Consider the following 13,788-nt stretch of genomic DNA (forward strand, 5'->3'; position numbering starts at 1 on the left):
AAACACTAACAGGAGAAGTAAGAGGCTAAAAGTTATTTCAATTCGGAAAAATATCCTCTATGATAAAACTCGAATAATATCCATGTGATAAGTAAATCAAGTAAATAGGTTGCGCTAAACTCTCTATTATGTCATGATTTTGATGTAGATCATAATGTTATCAATAAGAACAAACTCTTTGGTCCTTTAGTTCACAACATAGTAAGTTTATAACTAGTAGTATTAATTACAATCTTACATTTAATATCTCTATGCAAACTGGGAATTGGTTGGATGATTAGATAAGGTTGGTTAAGAAAGATAAGAATCATCGTAAATAACTATGAAGAAAAATAGGTGTATTAGTAAACATTAATCAAGAAAATTTAAAAGACATTATTCAACAATGGATTAGATAGCATAATTGTCATAAACAAATGTAATAAATACTTAAGCCCAAATGTCTTGTATTGGTTTGAAAGTACATCTAAACAAGTCCTCAACTATAACTCGAACTACCTCTTTGAACACATTGTCACATTGTAAAAAAAAAAAGAAATAGTTGGGAACATATCGACATTGTCTAAGAGCTAGATGTTAGAATAAAAATTCTTTTCAAATTCGTAGATTTGTAAAAATTAAACATATATTCTCATACTGAATTAAAGAAAAATATAAGCAGAAATGTACTTGAATCCATTGCAGAAGATTTGTTTGCGTCCGACGGTAGGATTTTTCGAATTAACACGATGCCTTGAAATTAGTTTTTTCTGGTGATAGGACTTTAAAAAAATAAAAATGACAACCTTGTGATTCGAGGACCATAACCGCCTTTTATATTGACAGACTTCTGTAATTTTCATTTCGTCCATCATAAAATGATAATATTATAAAAATGGTATCTACACATTATAAGTCCATACTTAAACCCAATATATTAAAACCCAATATTATTTAACTATATTTGATCACTTTTAAACGAGTCTATTAAATTAATAGTCTGATACGCATATTAAGGTGCACATTAAGCCCATACGTTAGAAAAAATCCAATAATCTCTTATTTGAGTTTTATGTGACACCTTAAGTTCGCTTTAAGTTGCATTAAATAACCGTAGGAATACTCAGAATTGTGCTATCGATACCTAAATGCATCACCAAATAATCCTGTCCATCGATCATAAAGATATAAGATCAAAACGGCCTTCACTATAGCTAATGTAGCTAAACCCATCAATGGTAACACATATCAGTACAACCGAATGACATGGATCAAACATGGATGTGTAGCATAGAAATTACATGCTATGTGATTTAAGCATGTCTATTTTTAACTGATCCTGCCTTAACCTTAGTTAGATCAACGGTAAGAATATTCAGATATTATAATATTTATAAACATAAACTTAAAAAAAACTGAAATGAAACCATATATACATAAACCAAACCAAAGTATAAAGTTTATGTCATGTCTTAAAAAATAAATGCAACTATGGTACAAGACTCTCACTGAACCTAGACATCATCTACGAATATAACACCCATATAAATAATGTGCTTATGAAAGATCTTAAGTGGTAATCCCTTAGTGAGTGGATGTACAATCATGAAATTTATTTTAATATGCTATATTGATATCTACTTACTTTAAACTCTTTCTTTGATAATAAAGAACTTGATATCTATATAACTTATTAATTAGATTACATAAAATCTGCATATGCACACTAGTGACATTATGCATACATGAACGTAAATCATACACAACACCATATAGATCTCTAATCATATGTAATTGCACACACACATGATGAATTCGTAAAAATTATGTTAGAAAACTTAAATAATTTGTAAGATTTATAAATAATTTATTTTAATAGAAAATAAAGTTTTATAAAAATATGAGGTCCTCTGAATGAAATTAACACAATTCCTTACCTACAGTTGAATTAGAAAATGTCGAAATCTTTATTGGCTCAGGTCTATGTTATCCTCTAAATTCGGTATTATTTAGATAACTCTCTTGATTACAAACAGAAAATATGTGGGTTAATTATGGACACTTGTAGAAATAATTAGAAAACAAAAAGAGATCAAGTTTTACCGTAGTGCAATCCTAGTCACCGAAGTCACCACACGCCACCATATACGTGTCCTTGGTTTGTTACACATTGCTGCCGAAGCACTGCTTCCGGAGCATTGTTGCCGAAGCGCCACCGTTGGACCACCTTTGGCCACCGCACACCGCCGCGAACCACCGCGAATCGATCAAAATTCACCACGAAACACTTTGCACACTCAGATCCAGCGTATATATGGTGAAATCACACCAAAAGAAGCCAGGGATAGGCAAAATCAAGCAACCAACCGCCGCAGATCTCTTTCTTCTTTGAATGCACATCTTTGCATGATTTCCCTTCTGGTTTCCAATCGCACTGGTCGTTGCTTAGTCTCATTGGCTTGTCACGAGGAAAGCCACGAACAGTCACAGACTGCCTCGTGCAGGTCGATGGCAGCTGCGACTCCCTCTCATAGGTCTATTTCTCTATCTTTGCACAATTCTCTTTCTCTTTCTATGCATGGATCTCTCTCTGTCCTCACGTATAGGATCTTTCCTCTCCATGGTTTTCTCTCTACTTTTATAGTTAGAAGGAGGAGAGCCTCATACGACCCTTCCTCATTCTTCTACTGTGGAGGGAAGAAGTGTATACGCCTCTTCTTTCTCTTTTTTCCTGACCAAAGTTAGACACGTCTCTTGTCAATTTTTTTTTTCTTATTCCCTAAAACGATGTTTGGAAAACTCCCAAAATGACGTCGTTTTGGGCCCCCTTTTTTTTTACACCTAGCTCATCTTAGGTTGGGGTGTTACAAATTGACAATCCTATATTGCTACATTCTTGACAGCTCATCTTTGTCTCAGTAGAGTCTTTTAGTGGCATGTTCAACCATCTTCCCCATTGCTCATAAAAAATAAGTCACTGGTTCAATTATAAAATACTATTATTAGTATCTCGAAAGTTAGACACATAACCTATAATTGCAATGAGTGAATTATAAACGTAGAGCTCTATCAACTAAGTTATATCCTCTCGAGCTAAGTGGATCATATTCTTGGATAACAAACCTAAAAGTTTTTTATTGATGATATCGATATTGATAATAGTGGCAATATTGATACTAATAAACGATATTGATACTAGTAATGATATTGATGATATTGATGATATTGATTGTGAACTTGATACAAAACTGGAGCTTTTAATTATGATGAATATGCTAATTAAGAATATTAATTTAAATGTGGTGCCTATTTGGCCAAATTATATGTCATGTCATTTAGATTCTTCGAAACACAAAATACGTAACATGCAATAAAAAATGATATTAGTATTCGACTTTCAACCATAATCTTTCTATAAGATCTATTCGGGTTGTAAGGATGAAGAAAAAAAGGTTCAATAATTGGTTGTGAGTAATTGGTTATCATAATCTTATCAAACATTGGATGTTACATCGTTATGAGAGAAATAAAGATAGTCTCACTTTTGAAGACAAGTGGATTAGAAGAGGGAACTTATGTTGCAAGTGCATGTTATTTTCTATTGAAATTCCAGGTATAAACTATAGTTGTTTTATTAATTTTTAATATTATGTTGCAGTGAAATGGGATGTATGATTATTTGTGTTGTATCCGATGTATCTAGTGATTAGTGTCTTGTTGGGAGAATAGGAAATTGATTGTGAAAATATAAGAGGCAAGAAGTTTTTTAGCAAAATATGAAGGGTTAATGCCTTTAATGATAATAGTTCCTACTCGAACTTGATTTCTCCATTTCTATGGTTTATTAGCCATACTTGATACATACAAAAATATTTATATCCGATCTTGTTAGTTTGGTCTTCTTTTTGCTTGTTAAACATGTATTTTAAATATTCTGTGATAGATGAGAAATGCAAAAGATCAAATTTAAGAGATTATGTTGAATGCAACCATAATACTATTGTTAAATGATAATAGGTAAATAAATGCTGATGTAATTTTGTTGCCTAATTATATAGAGGACAAATATTTATTGTGTTAGTTCTCTCTGTTGGTAGACTAGAAAGGCTTATAGTTAGGCTTCCATAGTATTTTTTTTTAATTAAAAAAGTTTGTTGTGGGATTTCTTTTATTTGGATCATTTTGTATGTGAAGTTGACACTATAATATACCTTAGTTATTAGAGTTCCATATCCATTTATTACTCATTGTGATTGTGGATTATCTTATCTTGAGGATCTCCTACATTATCTAGGGATCAAAGTAGTCTCCGAGTTTATATATATCCACTACATTGATGGTTGGGATATAAGTTGGCTAAATATTAAACAAATGGGGTTATGTTGTAAGGATGAAGGTTTGAAACCCTTCATCATGGGAATCCACATCTCTTGCCAAATATGAGTATTTTGGTCATCTCCATCATCTTATAGGTCATCTGAGTAATTAAAGGTATAGTTTTAAGTATAGCTCTCCAAATTGGAGATTCATGTTTCTTGGGTTTCAGTAAGAGAAATTGAGAGGATTTGATATATTTTGTTTTCATGAGTTCCACCTAAGGTTTAGTTGCCTTTGTAAGGATTTGTCAAGATATTTTTCTAACCATAACTAGGTTAAAGTTTCGTAAGGATCTAAATACGAGGCCTCTTAATGGTTTTGATTTGCAGATTATTGTCCAACTAATGGGAGTGTAACCCACTTGGTGTTCATTGAAATATCACTAAAATTTTCTAATTACTTCATCTATTTTATCACAAAGGTTCTTTGGTAAAAAAAAAATGTAAACATTGCATATATGGGCACAACATTTAGCATAGCTATAATGAAAATAACTCAACTTGCAAAATATAGTAGCCTGATCTTCTATCTCACTAATTTAGATTGAATATTTTCTATAATCATTAAGAATTGGTCCTTGGATGTTCTCTTAGTTAGAAGTCTTTTTCATTTGTTGGCATAGTCTTCAAAGCATGTAAGGATTTTCAATTGTTTCTTTATATTTTTAGCAATATTCCTACTAAAGACAATACAAGATTTTTGAGCTTGACCATTATGAGTGTCTTTTGAAGCATGCAATTAGAATTTTGACTTCCTTTATTGTTGCTTGCCCAAAAATAAATAAGTCATCTACAAAAAAAAAATGATAAAACGAATGGGCTCCTTGAGAGATTTTAACTCCTTTAAGTCACTCTTAACAATAATATTGTGTAATAATCTGATAAAAGCTTCAGATCATTGGAAGAATAAATAAATGGATAAGAAATCTTCTCATCTAGGTCCATGTTCCTACTGAATACCTTTTATAGACACCCCAGGAAAAAGAAATTGATAGAAAAATGTTGAAAGACATCAATAAATAAATTGAATTATCTTGGACACAAATCACCCATATGTATTCTTGTACCCATTGTATTTTTTTTCTTCAAAATTTTAATTCCTTCTCTTTCCCTAGCCATGTGCACCAACATTGCATCATCATATATTCTTTCATTTTTTATTCCAAAAGTCTTTAAAAAAATAAGTAAGAGTTATTTAATAGCTAAACTAATTGCTATATCATTAAACGCCGTAACACTATTTCAAATAGACATAAATAACTATAGAATTATCTGAATATAGAAATACCAACATGTTATTTAATTATGTACAAAAGTTACCACAAGAAAAATGTATATATACATATATACTGGCATGAGGTACATTACCAAACAGAAAAAGTTTAGTCTTTAAGCAAAAATAATAATTTGTAAATGGTACTGTTAAAGAAAATGGTTAGCAAACATCGGTAACAAATACTACTAATAATATGTTTTTCTCTAAACCAACTTATTGAATAAATGGACAATAACAAAATGATCATAAGTCACTGCTGCCAAATGTGTTTATGATCATATCAAAAAAATCTTCATTTATGCTAATTATTTTTACATATATCTAAAGATAATTATCTAATAACTTTGATAATATCCACATAAAATAAACAAATTGATATATATAAAAAAAAGGGGTTCATTTTGGAGAGGTTTTATTTCAATTTAATGTACTTTGAAACAATGGATTTTTCTTAAAATCAATAGTTTATCACTCTAGATCAACAATCAATTATCAATTGGTCAAAGTCAATAGTCAACAGTTGGCTAGTTATAAGATGAGGTCAACTTATGTCGGGTCGGATCAACGGGTCAAGAAGGTTGGATCAACCATATTGGGCCATCACTTAATAATCCAAGCCCAAAAACTTTAGGCCCAAAATTCATCAGCGTAAAAATAATTTTGTTAAGGTCCAAAATAAAGAAAACAAAAATAATTTAAAAGAGTTACCGGCCTGGAGCTGCTCTCTCTCTCTCTCTCGGTCGCCGCTTACAGAATGCGTATTTTTCGCAAACGAAAATATAACATGATAATGCATATTACTATATGTATATATAAGTGTTTAATATACATACATGTATACAAACACACACACAACAACAACAAAAAAACACAATATATGTATATATATCTGCTGTACATGCACATAATTCATAGAAGCAAGAAAACAAAAAAAAAATGTATATATATATATATATGTAGATTAATGCATGCATATATGTACATTCTTTTACATATATATGGCATCAAAACAAGATTATATGTATATATACAACAACTCTTTCCTGTTATTTCTTAATTCCATAAAGGAACAAAACAATACGTATACAAAAATTTGTACATATATATACACACACACACACACACACATACATGCCTATATACATAAATAAATAGTGTTTTCATACATATAAAAAAATTAGCCTCCAATAAGGAAAAATATAAAATTTAATAGATCTGATATGAGTTGATCTAATATTTACTTGATCAAAAAATTAATATCCGATAAAAGTTTAATCAAAAACATGTATAAGATCTCATGTTATCTCATAAAATTATAAAATAAATTCAAATAATACCTGAATTTATTGTGAAGAAGAAGATCAAGATCAATGATCCTCCATGTCTAATTATTTTGAGAAAATTTTTAAATGTACTCTGAGATGATAGGAAAAGAGTAAAAATTTTGTTTACATTGAGAACTATAACCTGTATATATATGTGTGTGTGTGAGTGTGTGAGTTTACTTTATAACCCATCAAAAAAATTAAAAAATTACCTAACATATAAGAAATGTTAAAATCATAAAAATTTAATTTTATTGATGAAACAAAAAACGAGGTACGAAAAAAGTAAGACACCAAGGAATTCAAACAAATAAAATTTAATAATCCAAAAGATAGAGACTAGTATAGTATGAATATAAATCTAAACGTATAAAGAGATCTGAATGAGTAAAGAAGGTTTGAGAGGAAAAAAAAAAAAGGTCACAAAAATAATTGAACCATGTGGGATGACAAGAAAAGTTGAGTGCACAAATTGACCTTATAAAATTCTAACAAATTCATTAAAGGCTATGGACAATGGGGTTGAGTACTTGATACTATCCAACATTGTATTGATTGATGTGTGCGGCCAATGTTGAGTGGCATGAAGATGCCAAACATTATCGAGAACATAGAAAGGTATGTTGATGAAGAGGTAGAAAAAGATCATACCAAGAAAATTAATAAGTAGGTTGCCTTAGGAGAAATAGTAAGCGGAGCCTATAGAGGTGGAGTGTCCTTCTTCATCAAATGCTTAGGGAAACATTTATTCTTTTATCATTTACTTTATGAAGTTTTAAACATTTTTTTTTTATAGATATTTTCTAGTGAAGCTAAATAATTTATACAATTGATTTTATACATGATTAACGACTAAATTAGGGATTTATGTTGTTCACTTTTTGTATAATATTTTGTATATGTATTGTAAAAAATGTATAATTATGATATAATAATTTCATTTTAAGTGAAAGTTCGCTAAGTAACCTTAGTTGTTAATAAGATATTAATCTTTAATTTAAGTGTACAAGCATTAACATCTTTCTTAAACTATATGTAGTTTACGAGCCCGTGATTGAAATACTTCTTGGGTCCCTTGTAAGGTATTCAAAATCTTGAATGCTAATGTTTTCCTATTTTATCATAGTAACAACTAAATTAATTAAAATTTTTATTTTTAGTGTACATAATAGTTGCATACTAATTTTAGATTTGAGCTCAATAATGTACTTATAAATCAAAATTTATGTTAATATATTCTAATGAATAATGTTTATATGTTAGAAAATATTAGATAGTAACTCCAGGGGTGCATAGTTGTGTACTAATTTTAGATTTGAGCTCAATAATGTACTTATAAATCAAAATTTATGTTAATATATTCTAATGAATAATGTTTATATGTTAGAAAATATTAGATAGTAACTCCAGGGGTGCACAGGTCGTTATGCATATGATGCTTGGATAATTAGATAAGATATAACATTACTACATAAGATATTAAGTAACTATGCATGTAATGGTAGATATAATATACATACCAAGTCGAGCACACTTGGAAATTTGCAAGTAGTACTCACTTGAGTTGTTAAAGTAGGGATGTAATAATGGATAATGTATTAAAATGTATTAGGTTGTTAAATAACAGTAGTTACGTATATTATTTATATAATCAAATAGTATTTAGCATTACTTAAATATTATAATTATGTAATTAGGTATTATTAAGAATACACCAGATAGCTAAATGCTTATTATTAAATACTAATCAAATTGAATTTGTGCAAGAACTTTTATTTTATTTGGTCAAATAAAAAGTTTTTTTTTTTTTATAATGGGTTGGTGATATATAAGTTATGTAAAGTTTCAATATAATTTATTATATTTTTGATAATTATAATAATTAAATTCTTTTAACGAGAGTGATGGCAATAGATTCAAAATTTGACATCCTCTTTTATTTTTTCTAATGCTTTCATTTCTTGTTTTATTGAATCAACGGGAAACAAAATAAACCCCAACCCATTAAGAACCTCTGATGACTTACCCTTACAAAAGGGAAAATAAGAGAGAGTGACTTTTTTTTCTTTTAGGACGGAATTTGTACAGATACACCATGTACTAACTCTATATGTATATATATATATATATATGTATATAGAGTAGTAGATTCACCCATTACTTTTGCTATTTTATATTGTTAATTGCACCATTCTCATTTCACTACTTTCTATTTGCGCCTACAAGCAGTCTCCTTCGGTCCAGCTTGTCTTGCCAACTGAATCAACGAATATGAATTTCCTTCGAGTGATTAGAATAATTAATAAGAACAAATCATTAAAAGGTAAAAAAAAATGAAAACTGTGTACGTAGTGGCACCTGAAAATATGCTTCAAGTTTCTTTCTGAGTGTTGCATGTTCTTTTTTCAATTGTTGGAAGCTCTTCAAGCATCTGCTTTGCCCTCATGCAAAAAATACATACACACACACACATATATACATATATATATATATATATACAATTAAAAAATTTGTTCAATAAAAGATATTCTATATTTACTATAGTACAGAAATAAACTAATTAATATACAAATATTTGCATAAAATAGTGGGTGCATGCATATACCCTAGCTAGCTACAATCAACTAATTAAGTATGATATTTTAATTTATTAAATTATATTCATATAATTATTTTACTAAATAACTAGTATTTTCACAATATAATTAAAGTATACCATAGTTAACTTTAATTCCATCCTTTGTTAAAAAATTATGGTTACCGGCAAGTAAGTATATATATTTTTTTTAAAAAAAATAAAATAAAAAAGAGAGGAGGGAATATTATGGTGATAAGCACAGTGACCTAAAACCGGTGTGGACCGTCCAGGTGGAGGATAAAAACTCACCCATCTCCATTAGCAGCCCTGCAATATTCTCTAAACTGTGTGCACTCAGCTTTCACCTTTTTGGCACCAATGCTGCAACCAGTAAGTTTTAGATGATAAATTTTCCAGAATATACTTTACGATTCCCTCTCCAATTAATTATATCTATTAAGTTATATATATATATATATATAACTTTTAATTAAGTATTTAACTTAATTACCTTGTGCTGCTTCCCTTGAACTGCTGCATGTAACCATCCAACTTATGAAAATCAACAGGAACCTTTTCCCTTCTGAAATTAATCCACAAGAAAAATATTAGCTCCACACATAATCCTACATATATATATATATATATTCTCCTTTGTTATTATGGGTAACTATATATTAAATGTTTCAGAATTACTGATGAATTGAGAGATTTATATATGTATATATGTATAGATATATGTAAATGGACTTACAGTGCCTGCTCTATATTATTCATCAGTCTAGTTGAATCACGATAGTATAATGTGACAACTTCCTCCACAAAATTAGGGTTTGCATCATCCTGGAGTTCCTCCAATTGGATAAATTGTTCATCAAGATATCCCTGCATAAATTGTTCCTCCAATTTAAATGATATTAAATTAAATAAGAAACAGAAATACTCTTTATAAACACAAAGATTCAAATAAATTTGTTATTTGACTCCAAATCAATTTTATTTGTAATTTAGATTAAATATTTATGTAGTTCCTCATTCACCACACAAAAACACAAATCTACTTTTGTAAAATTAAAGATTTTCAATTCAAACATACATATAAATTGTAAATAAATTATAAAAATATAATGACATAATACCAAAATCAGCTTAAATGTCCCATAAAATTGTTGTTAATAACTAGAGTAAATTTTAGTGAGTCCATTGGTCTTATTTATTTTATTTTGTAAAAAAAATATGAAGTTGTTTTTGTTATTTCAAATCAACAATCATACAAAAAATTACAAAACCCAACTATATATAATATTCTAATTATCTTTTTTAATTTTACTATAAAAATATAGTAACATGTTTAACTAAATAACCAAATCACTTTCTCCACATATTAAAATTGAATACATTATCAAAATTTCACCTATTTTTAATAGCAATGAAGCAATCGACGAGATAAGACTCGTTAAAAATTTTAATTAACTTTGTTTTCTCACCCCAAAAAAAGTTGGTATTCGAAAGAGAGTAATTTCATGGAACAATAACACTTAAATGCTCATAGAAAAATCTCTTTGATGTTTGAACGTATGCATGCATCAGATGTAAACGCCATTCTTTTTTCATATGTCCTCCATTATTAAAGATAACTAAAGAAAATGAAGGTGGTGATATATACACTCACGTATATATATATATATATATATATATATCCACATATAAATATACATATGTTTTAATAAAATTTGTACATGTATAGATCAAGCCACATTTACGAGGACCAGATTGAAATATAAAAGAAGAGAAACCTGATCAAAAAGCGACTGCCTCAAGAGGGCGACCTGCCTATGCATCTGATTTCTTTACGTTTGATGTGCGTGTGTATATATATTTGGTGGAGAGAAAAAATGGTGAAGACAAGGGAAGGGAGCTGGGTAATACTGCAAGGGCCAAGAAAGGGTTTATATAGTGAGGAAGAAAGAGAGAGATAGAGAATAGAAGAGAAGAGATTTAGTGTGCATGTGGACAGAAATTAATTTGGAGGGAGGAAAAAGGGGATTTTAGTATCTAACACAATGTGGGCACTTGGATGTATGCATTAATTCTGTCTAGAAAAGACATAAATATATTTGTTTATGATTTACAACAACTCTAAATGTCATTCAGATTCTTTATGTAACCAAATCATATTCTCTGCAAATTTTTAGGTGGCACAAAAGGGAGTATTTATTAATTTAATAAACTTTTATTTTTCCTTTGCTACAAGGTAATTAATTATTAAACCATCCAAAACAATGTTACCCCTTTTTTATTATTATTATTATTATTATTATTTTTATCTATTGATCATGTAGCTTAGAATAATTTCCCTTATTTAAATTTGAAAAAAATGGATGAGTTACAAAAAAAAAAAAAAATTCACACAAAAACACATCCATATGCATATATGTTGTTGAAAATTGGCAACTGATGATTAACAAAAGGAGTTTAACTTAACATCCTAGATGTATATGAAATCGCAAATAAATCTTAATCTTCTGATTTTTTTTTTCGAGAGTCATTCTAATGGTTAAATCAATTTAAATCTTAAAGAATTAAAGAACTAATAGTTTCTATAGAGTTTAGAAAACAAAAATTACAAGAAATTAAAAAGTCAGAAGATTGAAACCTTTTAATATAAAAGACTTGTAGTATTTACAAAAGGCTGGTGAGGGGTAGTAACCATGTTTTAGTGTTATTTAGTCAACATAATATTCGAAGTTAAAAACATAAGTGGTTTGACTTCATAATTGTAGGAACATTTATTTTACATCAATGAAAATTATCTCTAGATTTTTAAGGTTCTAACTTGAGTAATCAATCCAAGTAAACTCATGTACCTAGATACCCAAGTAGCATTAAGTACCTACTTGGATACTCAAGTATATTATAGGTCATTGTCTCATAGGTTTTTGAGTAGGTAACATAAGTATTGGCGTAGGGTTGTTTATAAAAGAAAAGTATTTTTGGGAAATTTCTTGGAATAATTTTTTATTAGTAATCTCAAGTATTTATATACATATGCAGCTTATAAACCTAATTAATGTGCAAAACAAATAATAGAGTTAGGCTAAAACTTTATATTTGAGCGCCAAAATCTTATTTTAATAAAAAAAATAGAGCTTTAGAAGTTTATCCCTACAATTTAAACAATCGGGATAATTATAGTCCCAACTAGACACCTAAATACACGTGTGGAGACATTCTATATGTGAGTACACGCGTGTTGCATTTGGAGACATACATAAAGAGAGACATGCCAATGCATATTGTATATGGAGTCAAGACATGCATGTACATATACTAGATTCCCGACACTTTGAAGTGTCATTGAGGCCATTGATTTGTTACAGCTTGATTCATTCGCGTTTTAGATTTTTTAATATGATTGATTTTTATTTTAATTGTTGTGATAATTATATCTTATGATAGAGCTGCATTAACTAATGGCAATTAAATTACCCAAAGTTTATCTTTAAATATGTGAAAAATGGCCTAAAGGAAAGGTTTGATAAATGTATTTGTAATTTTATCAGCTAAGGAAATAAACTGAACTTGAAGCTCTTTGCTTGATACTAACTCTCGAACAATATGAAAATCAAATTTCACATATTTTATTTGTACATGAAAAACTGAATTCACTGTCAGATGAACAGTTTTTATATTATTATACCATAATATTGAGTAGAAATCAGTGAGATGCCTACAATTCTCTCAATAAAGATTTGATGCAAATAACTTCAGTAGGTGTATTAACAATAAGTTTATATGCAGTTCCTATGGATGAATGAGTAATGAGATTTTGTTTGGCTGACTGAGAAATTAGATTTTGCTCGAAATAGATTGCAAAGTCACTTGTTGAAACAACAATCATTAGGATTCCCAGTCTAGTAAGTATATGAAAAGCATTAAAGAGTCATGAATGATGTGATAAAATGCCAAGAAAGAGTTGTCTTTAAAATACCACATAATCTACTTGATTAGAATTCATGATCATAGATGGGAACATGTAATAATTAACATTATTTGTCCATAAAAAATGCAATATATAATATAGTGACTATATTATATTGTAAAGATCCAATCATTTTTTGGTTCAAGATTAGAATGGTGTATCAAACTTCTTAGTTGATAGTGGATTGCTGCTCATGGATGTGAAAAAGGCTTTAGCCCATAGCATGTCAATTTGTTCCAAAGGATCAAACACAGACTTATATTTAAAGTAAA

The 13,788-nt window shown here is 29.0% G+C and overlaps 1 protein-coding gene across 1 annotated transcript; it reads right to left on the bottom strand.

Moving 5' to 3' along the window:
• Positions 1-8,871: 8,871 nt before the first annotated feature.
• AHP4 (HPT phosphotransmitter 4) lies at positions 8,872-11,546 on the bottom strand. Its single transcript, XM_022053748.2, has 6 exons — positions 11,331-11,546; positions 10,289-10,419; positions 10,046-10,117; positions 9,844-9,915; positions 9,315-9,387; positions 8,872-9,213 (listed from the first exon to the last, which is right to left on the bottom strand). The coding sequence occupies exons 1-6, from the start codon at positions 11,373-11,375 to the stop codon at positions 9,166-9,168; spliced, it is 441 nt and encodes a 146-aa protein (XP_021909440.1). The 5' UTR covers positions 11,376-11,546; the 3' UTR covers positions 8,872-9,165.
• Positions 11,547-13,788: the final 2,242 nt, after the last annotated feature.

The sequence above is a fragment of the Carica papaya genome, chromosome 4, assembly GCF_054855325.1.
Source record: "Carica papaya isolate Zhongbai chromosome 4, ASM5485532v1, whole genome shotgun sequence".
Classification (NCBI taxonomy): domain Eukaryota; kingdom Viridiplantae; phylum Streptophyta; class Magnoliopsida; order Brassicales; family Caricaceae; genus Carica; species Carica papaya.